This window comes from Uloborus diversus, chromosome 8 (genome assembly GCF_026930045.1).
Source record: "Uloborus diversus isolate 005 chromosome 8, Udiv.v.3.1, whole genome shotgun sequence".
NCBI classification, from domain to species: Eukaryota; Metazoa; Arthropoda; class Arachnida; order Araneae; family Uloboridae; genus Uloborus; species Uloborus diversus.
Genome location: NC_072738.1, coordinates 79,446,585 through 79,473,731, shown reverse-complemented (window position 1 = coordinate 79,473,731; position 27,147 = coordinate 79,446,585). Strand labels below are relative to the sequence as shown.

At 34.0% G+C, this 27,147-nt stretch overlaps 2 protein-coding genes across 2 annotated transcripts in view; one reads left to right on the top strand and one right to left on the bottom strand.

Annotated features, from left to right (window-relative positions):
* LOC129228441 (axin-1-like) overlaps positions 1-25,289 on the bottom strand; it is a 104,056-nt gene extending 78,767 nt beyond the window's left edge. Inside the window, exon 1 of the mRNA XM_054863122.1 lies at positions 25,132-25,289. The gene's annotated coding sequence lies outside the window, so the exon portion shown is untranslated. The remainder of the gene's footprint in view (positions 1-25,131) is intronic.
* A 210-nt stretch (positions 25,290-25,499) lies between these two features.
* The window catches only part of LOC129227836 (nucleoporin NUP42-like), a 31,520-nt gene continuing 29,872 nt past the window's right edge, over positions 25,500-27,147 (top strand). Inside the window, exon 1 of the mRNA XM_054862450.1 lies at positions 25,500-26,556. Within this exon, the coding sequence (XP_054718425.1) occupies positions 26,079-26,556 (478 nt within the window). The 5' untranslated portion in view covers positions 25,500-26,078. The remainder of the gene's footprint in view (positions 26,557-27,147) is intronic.

Here is a 27,147-nt window from a genome sequence, read left to right as displayed (position 1 = left end):
CCAAGTACCAATTATGTTTTGAGAAGAACCATCGACACACATGTGATGAATTTTGAACTTATTGGCATAGTAGCATAAGACCTCCTTGTCCATATACTAGTTTTTAAAACTAAATTCCTGCTGAAATTTAATTACGCATTATATAAACAATTTTGTTTGTGTCTAAAATGTAAAGACATTCGACAAAAAAATCCGAATTTTGCCTTTAAATCCACGAGCTCCCATTTTGTGCATTGAAAAAAGAATTCCTTGTAACGCCAAAACATGTGTCTGCAGTATTCCTGCACTGTACTTTTAACGTTGTTTTATTTCCTTCTATTTTTTAAGCAAAGATATTTTTATACTTTTTATAACTAATTTTTGGTTGAAGCAAAAATCCATTTTTAATATAAAAATTCTATATTTTCTATACTTACCTTTTTTGCATAATTTTTAATAAATAAGTTTTATTAACTTTGGAGACATTAAAATAAAGATTTATTCCATTGAAGCATTACAAACTTCATTAGTCTCAAAATTTAAATTTGACTTATAATTTTTAATTGTAACTGATTGCAGAATATAATGCTTGCTCTTTTTTTTAATAAATTTTAGTATCTGTCTTGGACAATATTCAATTTTTTGCAACTACTCGGTCTTGGCCGAGTATCTGATCAGAATTTGGCCGAGTACCGAGTAGTTACCGATTACTCGGCACGTCTCTAGTTAGTAGGTGAAGTTCAGAGTAAGCAAAATTCTGATGTCAGATGGTGCATAGAAAGCTAGGTAGCATTTAGAAAAACGGAGAAAATAAAATACCGCACAGAGAACTGACAAAGAAACTATTTTCCATAGAATGACAGGTAAAAAAAAAAAAAAAAGAGAGAGCAAAAGAAAGAAGAGTCATTTCCGAGCATCCCGCAGCACTTGCTATTAATTGAAAGAGGCACATGACACCCCCCCCCCCTCCCTTAATTTCACACATTTGATAGTGACGCCACTGGGGGTTTGGCACTTATGTAAAATATTTCTATCGATTGTATCTGTCAAACACCGGATAAAACCAACGTTAAACCTACACTGAATTATTCATGAAAAATCTTTTTCCATGTGAAATAATTGGTTCTGTACCACTTATTTCTGTACTTCAGGGCCAGACTGACGTAAGTCCAAAAACTGCGATTTTTCGTTTATTAGTACATTGTATGTAGAAGCCTATTCCGCATCGAGTCAAATTCTTTTTTAAAAAATCCTTTTTAATTTTTTAACAGGGTTAAAAGAGCGCACGTCCCCTGCTTTGCATGCGGCAGAAAAAAGTTTTTCCTCTCTCCTGTAAGCTTACCATAATGTGACTAACGACTTTCTGGCTCTGTCTGCGGTGCAGATTTGATCCTTGAAAAAACTTTGATTTTCAGCATTGATATTTTTTTCAAATGACATGGTTGATTTAATTTTATTCTTGCATTTCCAAAGAATTTTTTTTTTTTTTACATAAATTACTTATACTATGACCAATGCATCATTTATTTTATGTTCAGTTATAACACTTTTTTTTAGTTGTTTTCGGAATGGTTTTTACTGACGTTTGAAGTAATGAAATGTTGTTGAATGATTGATGTTATGAACTGTTTTATTAAAGTACTTGATTAAAATGAAAGCAGTGAGAAGCTTGTTTTTAATCATTCGACGCGTGCGAAATATATTGAACTCTGCTTATTATTTATTCAGAATTGCATTCCCCCCCCCCCCCCCAAAGCAGGAACAAGTCGCGAATCGATGCAAAAAAAAAAGTGTTTTACAGAGATTGTATTTGTTTCCCAAAATCGACAATTTTGAAGTGATTCAATGGATAACTCTAAATATCACCAAAATAAAACCGAGTTCGAAAAATAAATTTTTTCGTCAAATTTGTAACCAACTAAGTAAAAAACTTGGTGACTAAAAGATTGGCGAGAAATCGCCAGTGTTCGCCAAATTATTACATTACTTGAGTTAGCATTGCAATTTACACCTATTCCCCCCCCCCTAAATGGTGTAAAAGACCCCTTTTGGACCATCCGAATGCAATCAAAAGGGGTGGTGCACAACTAGATCTCGACCTCACTAGGATTCTAAGTACCCAATTTCTATCTTCTATGGCATACCGTTTTTGAGTTGTATGAGATACATATGTACATACAGATGTCACGAGAAAACTCGTGGTAATTAACTCGGGGAGCGTCAAAATCGATAGTTCGGGCATCCATCAGAGTTGGCAAAAACCCGGGGTTTTTTTTTAAAAGCCCGGGACCCTGGACCCAGGATTTTTTGGGTTTTTTTTAAATAAAACCCAACTAAAGCTGAGTTTTTTAAACGAAATGTGGGTTTTTGTCTTTTTTTATGGAAAATGTGGGGTACTTGTAACATTGTAGCGTAAGTATATGGACAAAGCGCAAAAATTGTCTTGGGGTAAAAAAAGCTAGAAAACTAGTTAAAATTCCGTTTTTTCTGAAGAAAAGTATAAAAGACGACAAAACCCAAGAATGGTGAAGTTTCAGACTTTTTAGTTTCTATGATTACCAACAGTTAAGGCAAAGTTACTTCTCGAGTGATAAAATCTATTGTTCGTTTTTAATTACTACGATTTTTTTTTTTTTTTTTTTTTGCATTTTACTTTATTGTATTTCATTTTGTTATGCAAAACTACTGTAGAACCTCAAGTAGTTTAAATCCTTATTTACTGAATTCCAGTTTAATCAAGACATTTCTTTGAACTTTATGTTGCCTGTATTTCTATTTCTGTGTACAGAGTAAGAAATATTAAACTGTTTCGTAAGATAATGTACATCCTATTCTGTTTTCTGTCTGACCGTTTGAGAAACCTGTTGATTTCTAAAAAATATACCTTGTTTATTCGAGATTTGTGACGTGTTGGTTTGCAGAAAATAATTCACATGAAAGCGTATTAGCTAGAGTAGTTTCCTCTGTACAATCTACAAATATTGAGAAAATCAGACGTGATAGTACTAAGTCAAGATAATTTGAGTTATTTATTGAGACCAGTTAAAGAAAAAAGTTTAATACATTTGTTTAAAATCTTTGAAGTATTTTTTTTAATGCCGTCAAGAGTTAAGAAATACTATTAAAGTTCAAAATTCATTTTTAATGTCCATTGTCTGTGGTAAAGAACAAATAAAAAATAAGTTTAAATTGTAAAAGTATTTAAAATAAACAATTTTTTAAAAAACTTCTCAGAAAATTTTAAAAAACCCAAAAGTGGGCTGAATAATGGGGTTTTTTAAATGGGTTTTTTCATTGGGTCCAATCCGGCCAACCCTGGCGTCCATACGTTCTTAGGTACATATGCACGTGCGGTCGGGTCGAAAAAACAATTCAACATTCGTTCGGGGTGAGCAAAATAGAAATTTAGGCCGATATTTGAGTTAAATTTTTTTTCGCGATTACAATTACTGTCGGCCCCGTTTAATCGAATATCGTCGGTTCCAAGAAATATTATTCGATAAGGCGGGGTATTTGTTTAAGCGGGGAAATTTTATTTATCTTTCTAAATTGACAAAATTTGCCTTAAAACGTAATAAATCAATCGCTCTATAAAGGAAATATTTAATGTTATTGCTAAAAGTTTTTGACAAAGTAAATAAACAAAATATTCTAACAATTAGTATACACCATATCATAAATATGTTAGAAAATTATAAAAAGTAACTTACAACTTATGAGTAATGAAATCTTTGTTTTGGCACCTTTCTTCAGTACGTTATTTTTTGAAAAACTCCGTAACAGGGGATTGCTTGCTTAAGGTCTTTGGGAACACACACACTTTTCTGACTCGTTTTCCCCTCTCGTCTATCGTATTTTATTTAATATCTATCAATTTATCATCGTCTAAAATGTGTACAATTATTTGTTATTTAATTTAATTATAAAGGCGCCACTTTTTCTTTTGTGATGATAAAGACAAAAGAAATTTGATAGAATAGTGGAAACGTTTTGATGGTTGTTGTTTTTCTTCCCCTTGTCAGCGATAAATATTACTTTGCATTTTAACGCCAAAAATTGTTCTTAATTAATTTCTAATTTATTCAAAATTTTTCTCAGCAAGATGTTTGCGAAAGTTGATCAATATTATTCGATTATCCGGGGAAATTATTCGATTAAGCGTGGATCTTTAACATTGCATCTATGGGGAAATATTCGGTTCCGGGAGGTTTTATTAGTATAAGCAAGGTATTCGTTTATACGTTACCCGATTAAGCAGGGCTGACAGTACTTCATTTACGATGTAAAAGGAAGTAAAAAGGTCAAATTTTGTAGCCTTACAAGGATTTACCAAGGGATCAGCGCTCCTATAGCCTACTGCAACATTCGAAAAATAGTGAACTGCTAATGGTCCGATCACCTCTGGTCGAGCTGATGTGTGCATCACATAACTTCCTTTTACTCCAGTTTAAAGATAATAGTGCCTCGGAGTGAGCAAAAAAACTCTAAATACTTTCATTCCAAGTCTGTTGCGAACCGAAGCATAAGAAAACGTTTTATACGGATAAATTTTTCCAATATTGGCAGTTTTAATGTGATTCAATGGCTAACTCTCTAAATATGGCCAAATTGAAACCAGATTTAAAAAAAAAAAAAAAAAAGAGCTGATGAGAGCTGTCTGATGAGCCTTTTACTCCAATTTAATGTCAGTTCCCTTTCTAGGACATACCGTTCTTGGGTTATGCGAGATACATACACACATACGCACATCACGAGAAAACTCGTTGAAATTAACTTGGGGATCGTCAAAATGGATTCTTCAGGTGTCTATACGTTCTTAGGCATGTATCCACGTGTGGTCGAGTTGAAAAAAAAAAAAATCAATATTCATTCGGGGGCGAGCAAAATTGAAATTAAGGCCGATTTTTGAGTGAAATTTTTTTTCGCGAATACAATACTTACTTTTTTGAAAAGGAAGTAAAAAGAAACGAACGCTATTTCCTTCGTAGTTGAGTATAGTGGCCTATGATGGTTAAATGAATGGCTTTCCATTATTAGTCTTCATGGGGGGGGGGACTTATTTATTTGTTTTTGTTTAATTTATTCACTTGTCAGTAAGGAATAAATTAGAAAAGAATTACTGCGTTCAGAGAAATATTTTTTGCTTAAAAAATTTTTGGTTGTACCTATTAAACAATTATTGCCAGCTGATCACTAGCTCAAGCAGTTTTTTTCCCCTAAGGAGGGCGGAGAAGCTTCATAAGCTTTTTCATGCATAAGTTATTGCAAAAGACAGAAATTAGAAAATATCAACATTCACCAGAAATATTCGTTCTTTAGTCAATGTCTTTGCTATGAGAATATTGAAAAGTTTCGGTCTTTAACCATAGCATATACATATTAGCACTGTCACTTGAAACCGGGCCACCAAGGGTCAAGACGTCACTATGGATGGTTGCTGCCCCCCCCCCCCTCCCCCACAAATCTTCTCGGCTCACATGGTCTCTGGTCGGCTCTGCTTGAAACAAATATTGAATTAACCCCCTCCCCCTGCGTCCTCGTAGCCCTGATGTATCCTGATGTTTTAGAAAGTTGATGAAAAATAAAAATTTATCTCAAGCGAGATCTACTAGATGGCTTCCTTTTTAACTGCAGTGATATAATCAAGACTTGTTTACAAAGCGAATAAATCACCATGGGAGAAAAATCTAACAAAAATAAGGAAGTAGTTCAAGTTAAAAAAAAAAAAAAAAACACACACACACATTATAGATTGCCACAGACAGCGCTCAACAAAGAAACAAATATCAATCCACCAGAAAAAGACACTAACCGATAAAAGAAAATAAACAGAAAGATGCGTCACATCGGAAGTTGGTGAAAAATAAAAATAATAAACTGGGTAATTCCAGGGAGCCATGAGAAATGGTTGGAGCGATACGGCCTCGTAGCAGGGGAGGGCAATTAAAATGGAAAAAAGCAGAACTCGCCCTTTGTGTCGGCAAAATGACTTATTTGACGCGGACGAAAAAGAAGGCTGCCAAACTCTCACGTGCTGCCCATCTCCGATCGGAGGCGTCACGCTCCAGCGGGTCGGGCGGCGGACTTCAAAGGCGGGATTACACTCCTCTAATCTCGCTTCCGAAACCCCGCGGCAGTTACCGAGCGCTGTTGGAATTATTAAAACCTGAGCTGTTTCTGGCAAACACGCAGAGGACACACACCTCACCAAGGCGTTTTGCAGGCGATTTTTCCCTTTTTTTTTTAACATGGAACACATTCGAAGGATGAAGCACATTGGTCACAGAAACTTCCTGAAGAAGTTGTCTATTGACTGTGTTCGAAATTTAACATTCAAAAAACAAAATAAAACGAAAGTTATTTTCTTTATTATTATTTTTTTTATTAATAAAATGAAGCCTAGTAAACGCTCCATCTTTTGAAAAGTGAATATTTTGCATGAATTTCAGTCTTATCTTTTCAGGTTTTTTTTATCCAGCCAGTAGAAGACAGATAACGCAAACCTTGGGACTAGAGGTTTTGCTTTGTGTATGGATTATAACTTTTTAAATCATTTCAGATTTAGAACATTATAATACGTAGAATCAAATACAGAACAAGTGCAACTGCAAAATGCAAAAAGCTCTAATTATGAAATTTAAAATATTAACATTCATTAATAAATATAATTCATAATCAAAAGATAATTCATTAACCTGTACTTTGCCCGTTTCATCATATGCATAGCAGCTCCATTTTCAAAGACTACTTTTTTAACTGTGAATCAGTAGTGTAACTTCAAATTTTAAGCACCCCCCCCCCCCCCCTTTGTACTTTTAGTGCAACTTTTTGAGTTTGTTGGTCCCTCAATATTTTCTAAACCTATGTATCAATAAAAACCAGGGTTGGTTTTAAAAAAAATTATAACTTTTTTTTTTTTGAACCAAGTTTTTTTTTGGTTTAAACACTGCAGTGTACTCGATCTGAACACTCCTTAATGTGAACACCCCAATAATCTGAGCATATTTTGATGATCTAGGAGAATATATGCATTATCCAGTCTCCCTCCTATAATGAACACCCTCATAATCTTCACACTTTTGTTTCTGTCCATGAGTGTTCAGAATAGAGAGAATTCACTGTAAATTATTTTTCCATTTTCTTTCTTTTGTTGACAAACGAATTTGAAAACGATTTGTGAGCATCCCACAGGATTTAACGTTTCTTTTCTCCAGGGCTGCGGAGTTGGAGGACAAATAACAGACTCGGACCCTGAGAATTTTAGAGCCTTCGACTCTGACTCCCAACTCCTTTACCTCAAAATCAGTCCAACTCCAATTCTGATTTCGCAAGCACTGGCAGAGTTGTGAACTTAAAGGGAAAATGACTGACTCCGACTCTTGAAATTCTACATCTTTAATTTAACCCCAAATAAGTCCGACTCTGACTCCACAGCCCTCTTTTCTCTGACGAGAGCCTTTCGCATATTATTTACGGATTTTTACTGTTTTTATTTTAGGTTGAATTTGTTTTACTATTGTTTTTTTTTAGGCAGTGTGTATGTTAATTGATTTTCTTTTTCGTTTTGCTGTATTTGCAATGCGGATATTAATTAAAAGGTGGCTTGGCAAATTTGGTGATAAACAGTGTAGTTGCGAGATTATTTTACAAATGAAAGCTACTGTTAAGTTAATTTAATATCTTTTTTGTTTATTTGGAAAAATATTTTAATTTGCAAAGAATTGTTTTTAGGTTCTTTAAGGGTATTTACGCATTTTGGTTGAAGAATATGAATATTGGTTATTTTACATGAGAGGCTGGGGGAAGGGGGGAGTTTTTACAGTTTTTTCTATTGTACATACAGTTATTGTGTATACAGTTTTTTATATTTGCTTTGGAATATGCATGGAACAGTTTATTATAAGTTTTTTTTTTTTTTTTTTAAACTATACAGAACACTAGACTTTTTTTTTCCTTTTCTCAAACAAAAGCTTTTCAAAAGCTAAATTATTTTTCATGCAGGGGTAGAGAGATCGAATCGCCAATCGATCTCAGTTCGCTTTGCTTGCTAATCGGCAGGGTTGCGGCAGCATGGTCACTTAGCGACAAACAATAGAGTTGAGATTATTTTACACTTGAAAGCTACTATTAATGTTTTTGTTTGCTTGGAAAAACATTTTACATTGAAAAGAGTTGTTTTTTACATTTTTAAAAGGTGTTAACACATTTTAGTTAAAAGAAAATTATTATTTTACATCAGAGGAGGGAGGGGCTTATTAATCAAGGGATTTTTTTCTCTTTTTTATTTTCTCAAACGATAGCTTTTCAATAGTTAAAATTCTTTTTCATGCGGGAAACGCGGGAGAGGGATTTCTCTAATGTCCTAGATGTACTATGTTTATTAATTCCGTTGTTTTCTGCTGGGGGAGGGGAGAGAGCAGGGTTTTCATTAAAACAGGTAGGTAATCCATCAGAATTGCTTCCCTCCCTAGTCCTCTGGGTACGATACGTGCGTTATAAGTAATATATCATGGAAAAAAACTAATATCATTATTTCAAAACTGCAAAAAAAAGCTCAAAATATCCCTATTGCAACCCAACTAAAAAGTTAATTGTTTGTTCACATTGAACTCAAGAGGTTTGGGTTCTTAGGATTTGCACATTTTCTTCCAAAAATTCAGTGATTCTTTTCAGAAAGTTTACAAAATTAAGCCCTAAAAACACATGTGTAGACCCGTTTCAATGATTTAGAGGAAGGGTTGAGGTGCAGAACTTTTCAACGGAAATTTTCGAAATTGAAGTTGCAAAAAAGCATTTCTGGACACATTAGGGAGAGGGAGTTTTGGAAACTCTCTCCCACAATTTTTCTGAAATAAATATTTAAAAATACAGTTTTATGCAACCTTTGGTTCCTTCCTTCTTTCTTGACTATGTTTACCTTCTTTTATTTATTTTGGGGAAAAAAGGTAATCAGATTTTTTTTCTTAATTAAAATCAGATTTTTTACAGTTTTTTCTATTGTACATACAGTTATTGTGTATACAGTTTTTTATATTTGCTTTGGAATATGCATGGAACAGTTTATTATAAGTTTTTTTTTTTTTTTTTAAACTATACAGAACATTAGACTCAAATAGAATAGTCACAAAATATTCCATTTAAATTTTATCAATTTCTATATTTTAACCAACAGGCATTCTTTTTTTTTTTTTTTTTGATTACATTACCAAAAAAAAAGGTAAATTTAACGAACAAATAAAATATTTAAGGTAAACTATTAAAAAGAAAAGAAATCACAATTCATACAATGTTTGTAAAGAAAATTAATTCTGTGGATTTAATTATTTTAATAAAAACACTAGTTTTGGTTCTTTTTCCACTCCTAAATTATATAACGAAGGCAACAACATTATATTGCAAATTTATATTGCATTGAAAATAAATTTAAAAGACTTACCAGTGTCATCTGCAGGATATAGGGAGTTGGGAAGTAATGCTTTTGTTCCAACTTTCAAAAATTAAGCCCAAATTAAAAAAAGATTTGAATCAATGATTTTTTTTTCAATTAACTAATTTAAATCATGCCATCCCTGGAAATAGTGTATATGTAATCTGTTGTTTTATCCTTATAAAGTGTTTACAATGCCTCCTCCCAGAAATGAGATCTGCTTCCCCCAGTTTTTTTTTTTTTTTAACTGCGGTTTTTATGATGAAATTTTGATGCTAGTATTTTTAATGTGTTTGAAATATACACTACTCCAGTGCTTCTAAACCTTTTTTACTTTGCGGCACACTTAAGAAATTTCTAGATCAACGGGGCACACTGAACTTAATTTCGCAATGGTAATATAGAAATGTTTTTATCATTCACTGGTAAAAAAGACGGGGGAGGGGAGGGAATTTTTTTCATATGAATTAAACAATTATAACAAACGTAGTATATTTAAATTTATTTAGAAAGTAGAAATATTTCGAATGTATTGAGGTTGATATGAAAAACAAAACTACAGCCATTTACAGAAAATTATGCTTCATATGTTTCAAAGCATTTCTGTCAAACATGTCATTAAAGTGCACACTGCAGTTAAACAATTTATCAAATAATGTTTCAAGAAAGAAGAAAGCAAGAAATTAAAACCATGCACCTAACTTCCGTTTGACACTAATTTTTGCAAAGACGTTTGATGTTCGACTCTATGCTGGAAAGAGCTACACAAAGTTCTTGATCCAGGCTCTTTAGAGATGATCTCTTGCTTTTTTTTATAAGTGAGAAAGCTGAGAGGCTGAGTTCGCAAAGATATGTAGTGAAAATGGTGGCAGCATATCAATAGCAAGACAAGAGATAGTGAGATCTTAATTTTTTAACCAGCAACCAAAATTTCGTCCTGAGGTACTTCGCTCAACTTAAATTTAAGAGTACGGTCGCTCTTGAGGTTCATAAATTCTTGCGCCTTCAAAGAAAGGTCTTTAACTGATGCATCCGCAGATGAAGAGAATGGATTGTGAATACTGTTCCATATTAATATTCTTGAAATAGTGCTTAAACTTGTCCTGAAATATGACTAAATATTCTGCCACCACATTCAGCAGCTTTTCTTTGATGCCATTTTCTTCACATACCATGTTGACGGTCCGTTTGAACATGTCCAAGGAGCCACGAACTACTTCTTCTCTCCACAGCTGAATTTTTTATTTGAACCCGTTTGGCTTGTCCATATGTGTAACCCAAATTATCTCCTTGTCCTTGCATTTTCCGATTCAATTTGTTAAGGTTTTCAAAAATGTCAGCCATATACGCTAGTTTTGCCAGCCAATATTTGTCTTGCAACAAACTGGCGTACTGCTTTTAGTTTTTTAAAATCAAAAACTGTCGTATCGTGTCCTTCAATTCAAAAATTCTTGATAGTACCTCAACACGCAAAAGCCAGAAAATCTCTATATGAAGAAGTAGGGACTAGTGATTTGCCCCCATTTCTTCACAAAGTACGGAGAAAAGGCGAGAATTACGCGGCCTTGATTTTATGAAATTCACGATTTTCACGACTTCAGCCAAAGCTGACTTCAGCTCATCTGGTAAGTTCTGCCATGAGAGTTTCACGTTGGAGGTAAAAGTGTATGGTTTTAATTTCTATTTTATTAAGTCTCAGAACCGAGCTTTGAGAAACTACGATAAAAGGAAATTAGTATCGAAACTGGAAAAGAGGAAAACAAAAGCTAAAGCTGGGGTTAAAATTCCTGGAGGAGAGGACGATACTCCCGTTCGCCAAAGATTTAGAAAAAATTCTGTATAATTAGTCGATTTCCTAGAAATTAAAATCTGTTTTCAAAAACTTAAAGTAATAGGATCACAAGAAGTTCAAAAGAGGTGGGGCAGCAAATCCCGCCTCTCCCCTTGTCGGGTATGTCTTATTGCACATCATCGATAGGGTAACTACGAAAATACCGCGGCACACCGGGTTCCTTGTCGCAGCACACCAGTACAGTTGCGAAGCCCTGCACTATTCGACGTTGAAAATGCAACACCAAGAAGGAGTGTTCAGGAATTTATGCAAATTTCAGAGTTAGATGTACATCACTGAGTTACGTAAATCAGGGTGGCGACAGGAACTGTGAAAAAAAGTTCCCTGACTTTTCCCTGATTAAGTTCACAAAATTTCCCTGATTTACGTTACCAATGATAATGGTTTTCTTTCTTTGCTCTACTTGAAATCCATTGTATATTTGTATAAAATGCAGTACTTTAAACGTTTTAAGTTGTTGAACTAAAGATATATTTTAAAAAAATGCTACTTTTTAAATAAAATGGTTAAAAAAAACCTACAAAACAGTATATTAAATTTTTCTACATGGAAAGATTATAGAGAATTAAAAAAAAAATACTTTACTTTCAGAAACCACTTAGCATAAGAATTTTAAGAAACTATTAAAATTACTCTTAAAAACAAATGTGTATTTATGATAGAACTAAAAAGTAATTGAAATTATTTTTGAACTAAGTTTTCAAACAGTGTAATTAATTGGTGCAGGAATAACAAGTAATAGTGAAAAAATTAGAGACGTACCGAGTAGCACTTTGGCCGAGTAGCCGAGTACCGAGTACTCGGCCTTTCACTACTCGGCCGAGTACCGAGTTACCGAGTACTCGGCCTTTTACTACTCTGCCGAGTTACCGAGTACCAATTATGTTTTAAGTAGAACCACTGACACACATGTGATGAATTTTGAACTTATTGGAATAGTATTATAGACCTCCTTGTCCATATAATAGTTTTTAAAACTAAATTCCAGCTGAAATTTAAGTACGCATTACATAAACAATTTTGTTTGCGTCAAAAATTTTACAAAAAAATTTTGTTTTTAAATAAATAAATAAAAGGTATGATAATCAAGTTGGAATTAAAACAAATTACAGTAAAACCCCTCTAATGCAGATACTAACAGGACAATTTTTTTTTTGTATACCTTTTTTGCATAATTTTTAATAAATAAGTTTTATTTACTTTGGGGACATTAAAATAAAGATTTATTCCATTGAAGCATTACAAACTTCATTATTCTCAAAATTTAAATTTGACTTATAAGTTTTAATTGTAAATGATTGCAGAATATAATGCTTGCTCTTTTTTTTTTTTTATAAATTTTAGTATCTGTCTTGGACAATATTCAATTTTTTAAAACTACTCGGTATTGGCCGAGTATCTGATCAGAATTTCGCCGAGTACCGAGTACTCGGCAAATTGGCCGAGTACCGAGTAGTTACCGAGTACTCGGTACGTCTCTAGAAAGAATAGAAGTAATGTAGTTATTCTTATATAACTAATTGGCATATTTATGCAAAACAGATGAAACCATTTGACATCCATTCATAGGGCGCTTTTCTCTAATCAAGAACATAGGTTTTAATGAATGAATACAGCATTTTAACAATTAAAAAAAAAAAAAAATTAAGATATTTACTTAAGCACACAAGTTAACTCTATTTCAAAAATGATTTCAGTATGTAACAAAAAACAAATCTTAGATTGCTTTTTTAACAAACAACTTTGAAATGCAAGGAAAAAAAAGCAATTAGTTAATTTTAAAATATATAAAAGAAGAATACAACTTGGTTATAAAATTAAAGAATCACTTAAGTCTGAAGAAACGAAAACCATTATAATCTGCGGTGACAGCAAATAGTATAACGGCAAAAAGCAAAGTTTTTTAAATTGAAAGTTCAATTTTAGCAATTAAATTAAAAACGCAAAGAAGTAATAACTTTTAAGCTTTTATAGCATTAATACAAAAACCAAAGATTTCTTCTTGAAATCGTGATTACAGTACGCTAATTACTTCGAGACAATGGAATAAAGGCAAAAGAGCTAAGGCATTAATGAAGGCTTCCTCTTTGCCCGTATGGTTGTTTATTTTACGTAACATTGAAAGCGTAAAAGGAAATTTCAAGCTAGGTAAAATAAAGAACCTAACAGATACAATCTTAGGAAGTTCATCCTGTGGTTAATAAGTAAGATTCAATACTTTGACGTTGAGGAAAAAAGATGCACAAACATACGGCAGTGTATAATCGCATCTCATTAATTTTTCTTTTTTTTTTTTAACAGATAACTGGCGGAAAATTACTAGGGAATTAGAGTACTTAATTTTGTAAAGCAAAAAATAAATTTTTTACTTCATAAAATCAATTTTCTCTGATTTTTAGTTATTTTTTCAAAATTCCCCGACTTTTCCCTGATTAATAAAGTTTCCTGACTTTTCCCTGATCTCCCAGATTTCCCTGATCTGAGGCCACCCTGTAAATTATGTGAAATGCGCACCTCTCCGACGCATGTGAAGTAAGATATAAGGAAAGGAACTTGAGGAATGGACAATATTTGTGTCGTTATTTCTGACTTGATAATTATCGAAGAAATTTTGTTTTTGTCTTGGAGGATACGTGTAACACAAGAGAATGCCAGGCCGATGTCAACGAAGGCACTTCCAGCAGATAGATGATTTTACAAGAGGCATGGTGATCCAACTAAGAAGGGGAGGTTGGCCCGTACGTCAAATCGCAGCTGATACCCACATAGATGCGAGCACGGTGCATTGGTCGTGCCGAAGAGGGTTGGAACAACGAAATGTGGCAAGATTGAGGGGTGCAGGGGAGCCAGAGTGACGTCAGAACGCGTCCATCGATGCATACACCAACAAGCTGTAGCAGACCCACAAGTCACTTGTTCCTCGATTCTGCTGCAGGTGCAAGATACCTTGAATGTTCCAGTGTTAACCAGAACCATTTCCTGTCGTTTGGTCGCACGTGGTCTGCAATCACGGCATCTGGTAAGAATACTGCCATTGACCCCACAACATAGACAGCAATGTTTAGTATGGTGCCGGACTAGAGCGAAGTGGATGACAGAATGGCGAAATGTCGTGTTCTCAGATGAATCTTGCTCCTGTCTATCCAGTGATAGTCGCCGCATACGTGTGTGGCATCAACAGAGACAGATCAGGCAGTAACTGTGGAAGGTGGAACGTCCACTGCATGACAACGTGGCATAATGGTTTGGGGCGCAATTGCGTACAATTCCATATCACCTCTAGTTCGTATTCAGGGCACTATGACGGTCCAACGATTACTTGGATAATGTGCTGCGGCCGATGGCAATCCCTTACCTTCAAGGGCTACTTAATGCAATTTTTCAGCAGGATAACGCCTGACCACACAGTGCTCGCATCTGCCAACATGTTCTCCAAGGCACACAGATGCTGCCATGGCCACCATACTCTCCTGACCTGTCACCAATCGAACATGTGTGGGATGTGATTAGACGCCGTTTGCAGACTCTGTTCCTGCCTCGTTCAGAAACTGTGGCAAATGGTTGAAAGGGAATGAAGAGCCATCCCTCTGGACACCATCCGCACAATTATTGACTCTATGCCTAGACGTGTTTCTTCCTGTATCCTTGTCTGCGGTATTCCTAAATCCTACTGAGTCAACGCCATTCTTGCTCTGTATTCTGCATATCATTTTGAAATTAAGATCATTTATTATTCCTCGCTGTCTCTGTCTTTTTTCCAAATTTCACCACTTTCTGACCATCTCTTCTTGGTATTGCATTTTCAATGTCGAGCAGTGTGTGTCCCCCCCCCCAAAAAAAAAACTCTCAAAAGTTGAAAGTTTCACCCTCTGAAAAGTTTCCTATGGCGGACATTAAACCACTGGTAAAATTTTATAACTATACGAAAATATTTAGAGGTCCCCCAAAAGCATTGAATTTTGCCAAAATGTCCCAAACTTAAAGTTTCACTAAAACAAGGGGGTTACGTCAACTAGCGCCCCCTACATAATTTTAAAACGTAACCATTTATGCATATTCTAATAGCTTAGTTGCAATAAACTTATTAAAGAAAAGGCACCTTCAATTTTAAGTAACTATATTACTGTAAACTAATAGTCATTTTGTTCCTCTTTGGATTCGATGCCGGTGAAATCAACTGCTGGTGATAAAAAAAAAGATACATAACTCTGATTCAAATTTCTGAATAACATCTATCAGAACTAGGGAAAAAGATTATGTATGGCCTTTTTAATATGGAAATTAGGAAAAAATTTCATTTTAGTAGAGTTGTGGAAAACGAGGAACACTTTAGCGGAAAAGGCTGTAATGAGTAAGGGGGTAGATAGCATTATGAGGACCATTGATCTTCACTGGGGACTAATTAGCTGACTAAGACCAGCCTAGCGGGGCCCAGAACCTGTTGCTGGTCATCATATTTGTATTTGAATATCCAAATAAGAAAAACACAGGTGCACCTCTACCATCAAGAAGAGATGTGATGCAAAAATTCATTTATTTTCATATTACTAAGAAGAGCAAAATCAAAGGCAGCACTGTTCTAGTATATGATCAAATTTTGGGGAAAATCCAGACTGCCAAGGAGGCAAAAACAACATGTATCAGGGAAGGTCAAGGATTTATACAAAAAACAAGCTAACTTAATTAAAGCAGTAAAGCAGAAACAATCCAAGAGGTCAGGTGAATCAAAAACCTGGATCAATTACTTGATATAAACCATGCCAACTCAAAGCAACTCAAAAAATTATGAGGATAGGCAGTTCCATAAATTGCAACTAAATTCAAGGAAAGGATGCATTGATGCTTTAGATAAATGATTAACTCTCAGTGAAAAAAGAACAGAACAATCAGTAAAACTTGCTAAACCATTGAGCCTTATCCACATCAGTTCATGTGCCAGCTCCTACATCAGAAGCGTCCTTTTGAAATATTACAGAGAACTTTTGAATCTTTGTCAAGATGGTTGGAATAAATGTTAAAACTTTCACTCAAAAACCAGGAGCTTGTCATAGGGCATGTTGGATGGGTAGAGTAACTTATTCCTTAAAAATAGAATTTTTTTAATTGGATATTCAAATGCAAATACAAATATGATGACAAGCAACAGGCTTTGGGCTCAGCTAGGCTGGTGCTAGTCAGTTTATTAGTTCCAAATGAAGATCAAAGGTCCTCTTAAAGCTATCAAACCCCTTACTCATAACAGCCTCTCTCGCTAAACTTTTCCTAATGTCCACAACCCTAACAGAGGGAAATTTTTTCCTAATTTCTAGATTAAATGAGCCACACATAATCATTTTTCCTGGTACTGATAGCTTTTATTCAGGAATTTCAATTAGAGCTATGTAACTTTTATTTTATCACCAGCAGTTGATGTCACCAGCAGACTCCAAAGAGGAAAAAACGGTTCTACTCGTTTACAGTGATATGGTTACAGTTAAAATAGTCGGTGCCTTTTCTTAAATAAATTCAGTGCAACTAAGGTATAAGTATATGTTTAAATGGTTACATTTTAAAATTATGTTGGCGCTATTGGACGTAAATCCTTGTTTTAGTGAAATTTTACTAAATTTGGAACATTTTGGCAAAATTCAACGCTCTTGTAGGGCATCTAAATATTTTCGTACATAAAATTTTACCAGTGGTTTAGTGTCCACCATAGGAAACTTTTTAGAGGGTGAGACTTTCAACTTTTGAAAGTTGTTTTTTTTGGGGGGGGGGGACACCCTAGCCTGTAGCCCCTGTAAAAAATGCACTTAATGTTCTAGGTTTTAACATACACTATGGGGATTGGACTTTTCTCATTTTTTAAATTTTTAAAGAGGCATACAATTAAAATTTCTTTCTATTTTTACTAAAATCATAACATTGAGAGAGAGAGAGAGAAAAGCTTTATACAAAATAAGTGCTCTTGAAGAGCGTAACATGTCAAAAAGTTAAACACTGAACTGCTACCTAAATTTTATTTCAAGGACGGATACAAAGGAGGGGCAATATGGGCGATTTCCCCTTCCTCAAGGTTCTCTGCACCGGCAGTGTTTCGAAATTGAAGTCCGGACAGGGTTCATACTCTATTTGGATAAAAAAATTCCATGACTTTTACAAGACTTTTTCATGACTTCAATGAAAATTTTCATGACCTCATTACACGAAGAGAATAGCACTATTTAATCTCAAACTTGGTAATATTTGGAAATGAGCATTAGCAAAATGTCTATATGAATGCCACAGCCTCATTGAAGCACTTACTTGTAATGGAAAAAAAAATATAAGTGCACACTTAAAAAACTAAACTATTCTTATTTGTCTTCATCATATAAATTTAAGTAAAGTAAAAATGCAGTGAAGCGAATATAATGATGCTTAAATGTCTGATTTTTTTAAAAAAACAGGCAGAATTATATTGAATGAGATAAAGATTGAATGAGTCATCACTAAGTTTCAATAAATTTGCTTCAAAAGTTACCTTTTAGTTACCTTTATGCCTGACTTAAGATCTTTATTTTCTAAAACCATTCAACAGATTAAGATAAACTGTGATAAATTTAATAATAAAGTCCTTACAAATGATGGAATTGAACTCACATGCAATTAAATTGCTTTTTTTTTTGAATGGGCGTGGCAAATCTAAGAACGTGAAATTTCGCCACTACAGAATATGAAACATAAGAAGTGTTGAAAATAACAGAAAATTCAAAATAAGTGATGTTCAGTAGGGTGGAACGAAAAAAAAAGTTTTTGATTTTCAATTTGCCGTAGTGCGGAAAAGTTGCCTTTTCAGGCAAACAAGATGCAAAAAAAAATATGAAAAATATTGAAGCACGTCTTAAGGTGCCGCAAAAAGCATGAAATTTTGCGAAATTGCAATTTTTGCTACATTTAAATTTTTTTTAAAAAAAATTTCAAATTTATCTTTGTTTCAAATGCTGTCGAAAAGCAATTTTTATGCTCAACAGGTCGCACAATAACTTTTTTTTGTTGTTGTTCGGATTTTATCTTGAGGTGCTGCAAGAGCAAAGTAAGTTTCGCAAAAACGCGCTTTTTGCCGAATTCACTGGCATCTGGGAGCTTGAGTCATTGCAGCAGCGGATGTTTAAATGGGGCGGGGCTGGTCAGCAGTGATTTGTGTGAGTGGGGCTAAGCTTAGATCAGGTGTCAATTTCTTTGTTAAGTTGAGTTAGTGAGTGACGTAAAATTTCGTTGGTTGGTAAGATACTTCATTGTTTTGAGTTGCAATGACTCAGTCTAAACAAGTGCAGACGAGACAAACATCAATGTCCTACTTTTGGAATCTTCAGCGATTTCAATGAAATTTTACTACCTATTTACGACGATGTAATGAAATGCTACTGTTTTATTAAACAGGGCCTAAAAAGTGCGACTGGAAAAGATCTTTCTGTAAGTGAAAAATATATGACTTTTTAGTTTTCAGAATAGATTACATTTGGTCAAGAGCTTCTTTGAGACAACAGGAATAGAAGCCTAATAGATTCTTAGATGGTAGAACAAAAGAATCAAACGAATTTAAAGATAAAATAGGTTAACAGCTGGAAACCTGTCCTAATCTTCCTGTGGTTACTTCCTTACCTATTGAAAATAACCTTCTTTTTGAGAACATACAGGACATAAGTACCGATCACAAATATGTATTGGATATGTGTGTCACTAAATTAAGTGGAACATGCTCACTAGATTTATCTTCAAGGTACCTGAGAAAACTTCCCCACTCCAGATGACTTACATTTGCAAACCGTATATTTCGATTGTACGTGGCAACTAAAAATCAGACTGAAAATCTCAAGACTCAGTACATTGTTAAAGTGTAGTAAAGTATAGTTTCCTTTGTATGGGCGTGGCATTTCGCTAAAATTGTTTGAAACAAATAATAATACTGAAATATATTAATAGTAATTATTATTCATTCATACATTTTCAAGAAAGGATCCATTTCTTGTACGGATCAAGTGAACAATGCGTATGCTCCTGTGTGGTTTAACATCAAGTTAAAACCTTCTCGTACTTACGGCTCTAAACATTTATTTGAACGTATCTTACATTCACGATATCTTTCTCATGATTTTAAGAACATTATAAACCGGGTTATATAAAAAAAATGGGTATTTTGATGCAACAGAAAATCTCCATTTGGCTATGTTATGCAGAGAGCGTAGAAATGTAAGAGAACTTGGATTACGACATGTGTTGAATGCAAGAACACAAAGTAGAGGCGGGGTTAAGAAGTTTAAAGTTCAACAAATAATTTTTGCTGCCAAAGATTACATCGATTTGATCTCATCATGGGGTGAAAATGAAATAACCGAACCCCCCTTGGTAAAACATTTGTCTAGTGAATCCCTCAAACTGAAACTTGTAAACCCTAAGCGGCTCTTAAAAAGTATGGTTCAGTCGTAGGAGACGAAAAATTCACTCAAGAGTTATTTGGTACAAGAAAAAAAAAACACTTTAATGTGTCAAAGAAGTAGACACAAACATCATACAGGTTTAACCATTTATTTACAATCATTAAGAATACTTTAAATGGTAAACATGGAATTGTTAATGTCTTTTATAGTATACTTGTGATACCTGCACGGCTTTGACCGTTGTAGAAAAATTAAAAGGTCATTTGGTTTGCTTGTATATTTACAAATAATGTAAGAAGAATTTTTCGCCAATTGGCTTGCCCATGTTACGGTTCCACGTTATGACAACTTGGCAAGTTACTCGTCCATCTTATAATTTTGCTCGGGTAAATGTGATTAAAATTGGAATAGAGAAGGAACAAAATCGAATTTTCGAAAAATCGCTTCGAGCTGCACACCCCCTATGCTACAAACTAACTTTGTTCCAAATTTCATGAAAATCGGCAGAACGGTCTAGGCGCTATGCGAGTCACAGATATCCTGACAGAGATCTAGATCTCCAGACAGACTTTCAGCTTTATTATTAGTAAAGATTATGATTTTTTTTTAAACTGTATTTTGTAATTAGTATTTTTTTCCTAATGTAATGCTTAAAAAAGGTATTTACTGTCATATTTTGTGTCGTTATATACAGTAGGAAAGCATAAAAAGGAATTTCATTGTTAAATGGAAATTTCGGTTATTATCAAACTTTAAGCTCGTTGCGGCACCTAAAGATGTTGTAGTAAAGCAATGAAATTTCTTCTGCTTCTTTTTAAGCTTAAATGACAACTTCCCCCTACGGCAAACCAAAAAAATTTGAAAAAAAAATTTAAGGTCATTTTCGTTCCACCCTAATGTTTAGGCAGCAAAATCACATCACATTGCAAAAAATGGCAAGCGGCTGCGACAGAAGTGGATGCGATGAGATTTCAAAATTCAGATTTGATTTTTGGATCTTTCAATTTTCCACTTTTAATAGCTTTTAATAAATCACTCAAGATTAATAGTCACTCAAGATTTCTAATGCTCTTTCAGTTACTGTTACTTTATCTCTGTCCAGGACATTTTTCCATGACTTGAAATAAATTTCCATGACTTTAAATGAAAATTTCAATTTTCCATGACTTTTCCAGGTCTGAAATTCTGTTATTTTTTTTCCATGACTTTCCAGGATTTCCATGACCCGTACGAACCCTGTCCGGAAAACGTAATTTAAGGCTACCTTTGATAATGAGAAAGGAAAGGGAGACAATCATCTGCCTCCTGACTACAATTATCTATATTTCAGTTGTTTTGAATTACAATGATGAAGTAGCCCCCCTTCACCTCAAGCATGTTCAAATATGTTGCGCAGTTAGAGGCAAATTAAAAAATCGATGCCCCCCCCCCTGAAAACATTCTGGATCCGCCCTTGTTTTATTTGCCGAATTTGTGTCATTACGACTTATTTGTGGTTTTTTATTTGTAAATTTGAAGAAAACGGGCCATAGATCAGCCTTGAGGGCCGTAGGTTGGGCACCATTGACTTAAAACAAACAAATGTGTACACGCTTAGTCAGGGTTGGCCAGATTGGACCCAATGGGTTTTTTGAAAAAACCCATTATTTAGCCCACTTTTGGATTTTTTTAAATTTTGAGTTGTTTTTTAAAAATTTAATTAATTTAAATACTTTTACAATTTAAGCTTCTTTTTTATTTGTTGTTCACCACAGACAATAAACATAAAAAATGCATTTTAAACTTTGATAGTATTTCTTAACTCTTAAAAGCATTAAAAAATACTTCTAAGATTTTAAATATATTTAACTTTTTTCTTTCACTGATCAATAAATAACTCAAATTATCTTGACTAAGTCCTGTCACGTCGGAATTTCTCAATATTTGTAGATTGTACAGAGGAAACTACTCTAGCTAAAAAGCTTTCATGTGAATTATTTTCTGCAAACCAACACGTCACAAATCTCGAATAAACAAGGTATATTTTTTTTTAGAAATTACAGAAAACAGAATAGGATGTACAGTAATTTCATTGTCTTACGAAAAGGTTTAATATTTCTTACTCCGTACACAGAAATAGAAAAAAAGGCAACATAAAATTCAAAGAAATGTCTTGATTAAGCTGGAATTCAGAAAAAAGGGATTTAAACTATTTGAGGTTCTACAGTAGTTTTGCATAACAAAATAAAATACAATAAAGTAAAATGCAAAAAAAAAGTAGGCAGTAATTAAAAACAAACAAAACAATAGATTTTATCACTCGAGAAGTAAATTTGCCTTAACTGTTGGTAATTATGAAAACTAAAAAACCTGAAACTTCACCATTCTTGGGTTTTGTCATCTTTTATAGGTACTTTTCTTCAGAAAATGCTGAATTTTCCAGCTTTTTTTCCCCAAGATAATTTTTCAGCTTTGTCCATATACTTATGCTACAGTATGCTACAAGTACCCCACATTTTCCTTAAAAAAAGACAAAAAAAACCCAGCTTCAGTTGGGTTTTTTTGTTTTATTTAAAAAAAACCCCAAAAAACTCTGGGTCTATGGGCTTTAAAAAAAAAAAAAAAAACGGTTTTTTGCCAACCCTGCGCTTAGCAGCATGAACTCGCAGGTTTGGGAGCCAGTCACAATGCATTTTTCAGGGCCCATTAGAGATGAATGCTATGGCTTATATAAACCAGGCATCTCCAAACTTTTTTACTCAAGGGCCACATTGCAAATTTTTGGTGGTGAGGCAAGCCAACAATATTTCCATTTAGATAGGGGTTCACTAGCTTGTTCTCCCCCCCCCCCCCCCCCCTCCAGTTCAATATCTTTGTTTTTATTTGAGGAAAGGAAAAGACCCGATGCTTGCCCGGAAAATTTTCCAAATTGAAGTCTAAAAATGCAGTTTTAGTCTATCTTTGGGGATGGTAAAGATGGTCGCGGAACGGGTTTCATAGTACATCTCCAGAAAAATTTTAAATTCACATTAAAATTTGCCTTTTTAGACAATCTAAGTAAAATTAAGAGAATTATTTATTAATTTATTTTTGGAAATGAAGTCAATTTTAAGTTGTCTTTGGTGACATCTAAGGTTTCTTCCCTTACGAATTAGTTTTAAAAATGCAATTTTAGTCCATTTTTAGTTATTTGTGATGTTAAAGAAATGAAGGAGGTTCCGATGCTTTCTTTGGAATTGTTTTTGGAGTTGAAAAACATTCTTTTTTTCATCTTTGATAATATTAGAAGAACGGTCAGAATTCAGAATCTGTTCCGCTTTTGTTTTGGTAGTCAAAAATGAATTTTAAACAATACATTGAAGATGTTCGGGAAAGGGATGTCATGGTTACAATGAACTTCAAAAAGAAAATCACAATTATTTAACTTTTATCATATCAAATTCATTTTCATTATAAAAAAAAGGGAGTATGCCTTCAAATCAGACGCAGTGATTGTGACTCACAAGTGGGGGGGGGGGGGGGGGGGGGGGGGGGGCAAAAAAAAATGAACAGAAAAAAAAAAGAAATAAGTACAAAAATGCTTTAGGGCTGGTTTTGAGAGCAGATAAGTGGAAATTGATGAACATCTAACAACTTAACTCACCTTTTTCTTAAGATTTTGATGAATTATGTACACAATATTTTCTCTAGAAGAAACTTAGACATGAATTACAGTCACATTATTTATCCCGAAGTATTTTGAGATGTCACAAACACTTGGAAATAACTTCATTAAACCAAGTATGACTTGTTTAAATAAAAGAATTTATTTACTAATATCTAAACAATGAAACATAAACTAAAAGTTGCTTTTTGTGCTGAATAATGTTTCGTAAACAGATGTACGAAGTAAAACAAATGATTATGTTCTGAAAATTTTGACAGCTCTGCTGATGAAAATGACACAAAACAATTTCTAAGACCATTTACATGCAATGTGATCTGAAAATTAAAGCGTACCAATTTTGAGAGAGGTCAAAATCTTTCAAATCAAGATTTTCAGCACTGATGAACGGATATAACGTATAAGAGTGTTAGAATCAGTAGAAATTCCTACTGGTCCCTTGGACCAGTCAACATGAATGTGTACTAATGTGTACTGGTCTGTTTTAAATTTAACAGTAATGTGTTTGCACCAAAAATTATTTGCACTTTATGATTACATTTATCAAGTTAAATATAACAGTTTCATTTCGAACTAATTTATTAAACATTAAATACGAGTAAAACCCTAAATTGTGGCTATTAATGCAGACATAAGTATGGATACTTGAAAGTGCAAAATTACTGTATTGCGAATTAAGCTCAAAATGGAAAAACTAACAATGCAAAACAAATAAGAAAAAAATAAAACATTCTTCTACTGATGAGGATTTTTTAATAAAATGTTTTGTTTGGCAATAAAGCATTTAAATCTTGTGTCTTAAACAGTGAAGTGTACAGTTTAAAAACCAATTTCATTAAGCAACCCGTAAAATTTACCCTCAAAAATTTGAGAATTTAATTTGACTATTTTTACTTAGCTTCAGGGCACAATAAATAGCCAAACATCGGCTAGACTAATTGCTTTTGAATTTTTTGTAGCCAATTGTGATCAGAAATAGCCAGCGGTAAATGGTTCTACGGACCACTGTTTTTTTTGAGCAATCAAGATTGCTTATTGTTTTCATCGAGAAGCTCCTCTTGATGCTGCTCCTCTAGCGAAAACCGTCTCCAGGTTGCATCCATATCCTACACACGCGCATACATACACAACTACACACACATGCACACAACTACCCACACACATATACAAAACACATACACACAACTACCCACACTCATGCCTGCACAGACACAAACACATATACACATACCCCCCTACACACAAACCCTCCACACACAAACACACTCGTGATTGCGAAAAACATAACTTGAATTCAAGATGACAAAATTCAAATTTATTTTTTTTAATGGTGGTCCGAGGCTAGTTTCACTGGACCAGCAGTAATTTCTAAGGCTAGTGTAAGAATACGAGACACTATAAGTACCACACAAAAAAAAATGTATCATTAACATTAAGATATAGTGGTCTGGATTAGAAACATTTTCTTGTCATAAGCTTCGATTCAGAAGTTATGAACGTATATACCATACTTTCTATATTCTAGTCAATTTTTCCAACCAAAACAAAAAAAATTGAGAACATGATACAGAAATAATGAAACCGTCAACAAATATGAGGGAACATGCATAGAATTATAGTTCAGAAACGTGATCTACATGCTTTTATTGGAAGATATAAAACTTTCAAAATGTTTAAAATCATCAACAACATAAAAAAATTTTTGGTCTTCCGAGGGTAGTCATGCTCCCCCGTTTAGGCCTAGTCGTCGGTCCCTTTTAAGAAGATCCAAAAGGGCCGCTTTCAGAAATAAGGTAGTTGAATAAACAAAAATAAGGCTTATCAAGCTTACCGTAAACATGACTTGTTACCTAGTTCGCTTACAGGTCTCACAACCGCTGTCATATTCCTTCTCGATGACACATCGGAACACTGTATCGTTACCAACTTCCACTAACCGATCAGAATTTAGCAAAACAAAATCATTTTTCTGTTTCATTACTTTGCACATGCCCCGACGCCGTTTCTTCTTCTTGGCGAATGACGTCACATAAGACTTTTTAGCCGCACCAATCAGGCTCAAGGACTGGAAGTTTTCGGTCACTTTGAACTTAAAAGCTAGAATTCTTACATACGGATTTTGTTGAAAAAGTTTGACGATTTTTTTGTCGTTTGTTCCTAAAAATCTATAAAGGAATACAAGTGTATGGTTTGAAAGTATAAGAACATTGTCAGATCTATCAGTTATTCAGATTCAGATAGCATTTTGCTTCAGGGGCAAAAGTAGGATTGAAAAGAGAAGGGATGTGTTTGTTGACGTTCATTTAGAAAAAAGTCTTCATAAATTCGTTTTATTAGATTAAAATAACAACTCGTCAATCAAAACAATACGCTATTCAGAAAACTTGAAAAAAAGTTGTAGTGGAAGTTAAAGTCATTTTGTAATGACAGATCATATTAAAAATTTAGAATATGAATGTTTACAGAATTTACGAGCATAAATAAAATTTAATCCATTCGATTATAAAACCCCTTCTTTCTAAATGTATATTCCGCATTAAATAAAAAATTCCATATGATTTCAATTTAAATATCCTTTTACAATCAACTCCAAAACTGGAGTACAACTTCGACTGAGTTGTTATGAATTTTCGTTTTGACGGGCGGAAAATTGCTTTCCCGCATGTGTATTCGGTCCTATGTTTTGACGTTTAATTGAGTATTTAATCCGAAATTCGAATGTACTGTACTCGTGTTCAAAGCTTGAATTGATGCTCATTCGTTTAGAACCTTTTCACAATGACAGTTTGTCGCTTCTTCCTTCAAGGAACCTGCCGTTTCGGTGACAGATGCCGTTTCGAACACCCAGATCCTTCAAATCAAAACAGGAATTCACAAGGCTATGGTTACGGACGTACAGGTCAAACATCGTATAGTGAAAATAGACCATCTCGCTATACTGACTATTCATATTCTTCTAATTATAACACTTATGATAAACCTGCTTCAAATTATCGGTATGATTCACCCAATCGCTTTAGTAACGATTCTGCTTACAGATCTGATAGAAATCAATACAAAGATCATCGCTACAGCAACGAGTCTACGAATAGACCTGATAGAAATCAGTATAACTACAATCGCTACGGTAATGATAATTACTACTACTCAGAAGTAGATTTTGAATCTGAGCCAAACAATGCTCATGAAAAATTTAACAGAGGTAATACGCATCAAAAAATCGCCAATGAACAGCGATACTCTTCAAATGACAGTTGTAAGTAATTTATTCTTCTTTGAAAATTCATTTTCATGCTAAGCTTATAAAGGAAATTGAAACAATTTTGAAGATCTTAACCCTCCATATGTTGCTATAGTTTTTCCATACTTTTTCGTGAAGGTTTGTCACATTTTTTACTTTTGAAGATTTTAATTTAAATTGATATTTATTGCAAACTGTATGTTTTGTTGATCACAAGATCAGGGGCATACACAGAAATTTCGAGGCCCATCACAAATAATTTTTAGGGACACCCCCCCCCCCCCATATTATTTATGAGTCCCTACATACATTTCAGCCCTCATTTAAAAAATCTCGGGACCCCCTGTTCAGGCTTGGGCCCGGACCAACAGGTGTCCCTTCTCCCTTTAATTTTTTATTTATAGGTTTGCCATATTCATGTAGAGATCGGCAATTGCTTTAAGCAATTTTCCTATTGTCGAGGTAGAAAGTAAACAAGTCGCCAAACCAAGTGATTGCCAGCTTTTGAATCAATACATTTTTAATTTCTGAATGTTGTTTCCATCATTTTTGTGAGAAGTGAATTTGGGGACATAAAGAACAGGGACCGATTTACACACCTGGGTG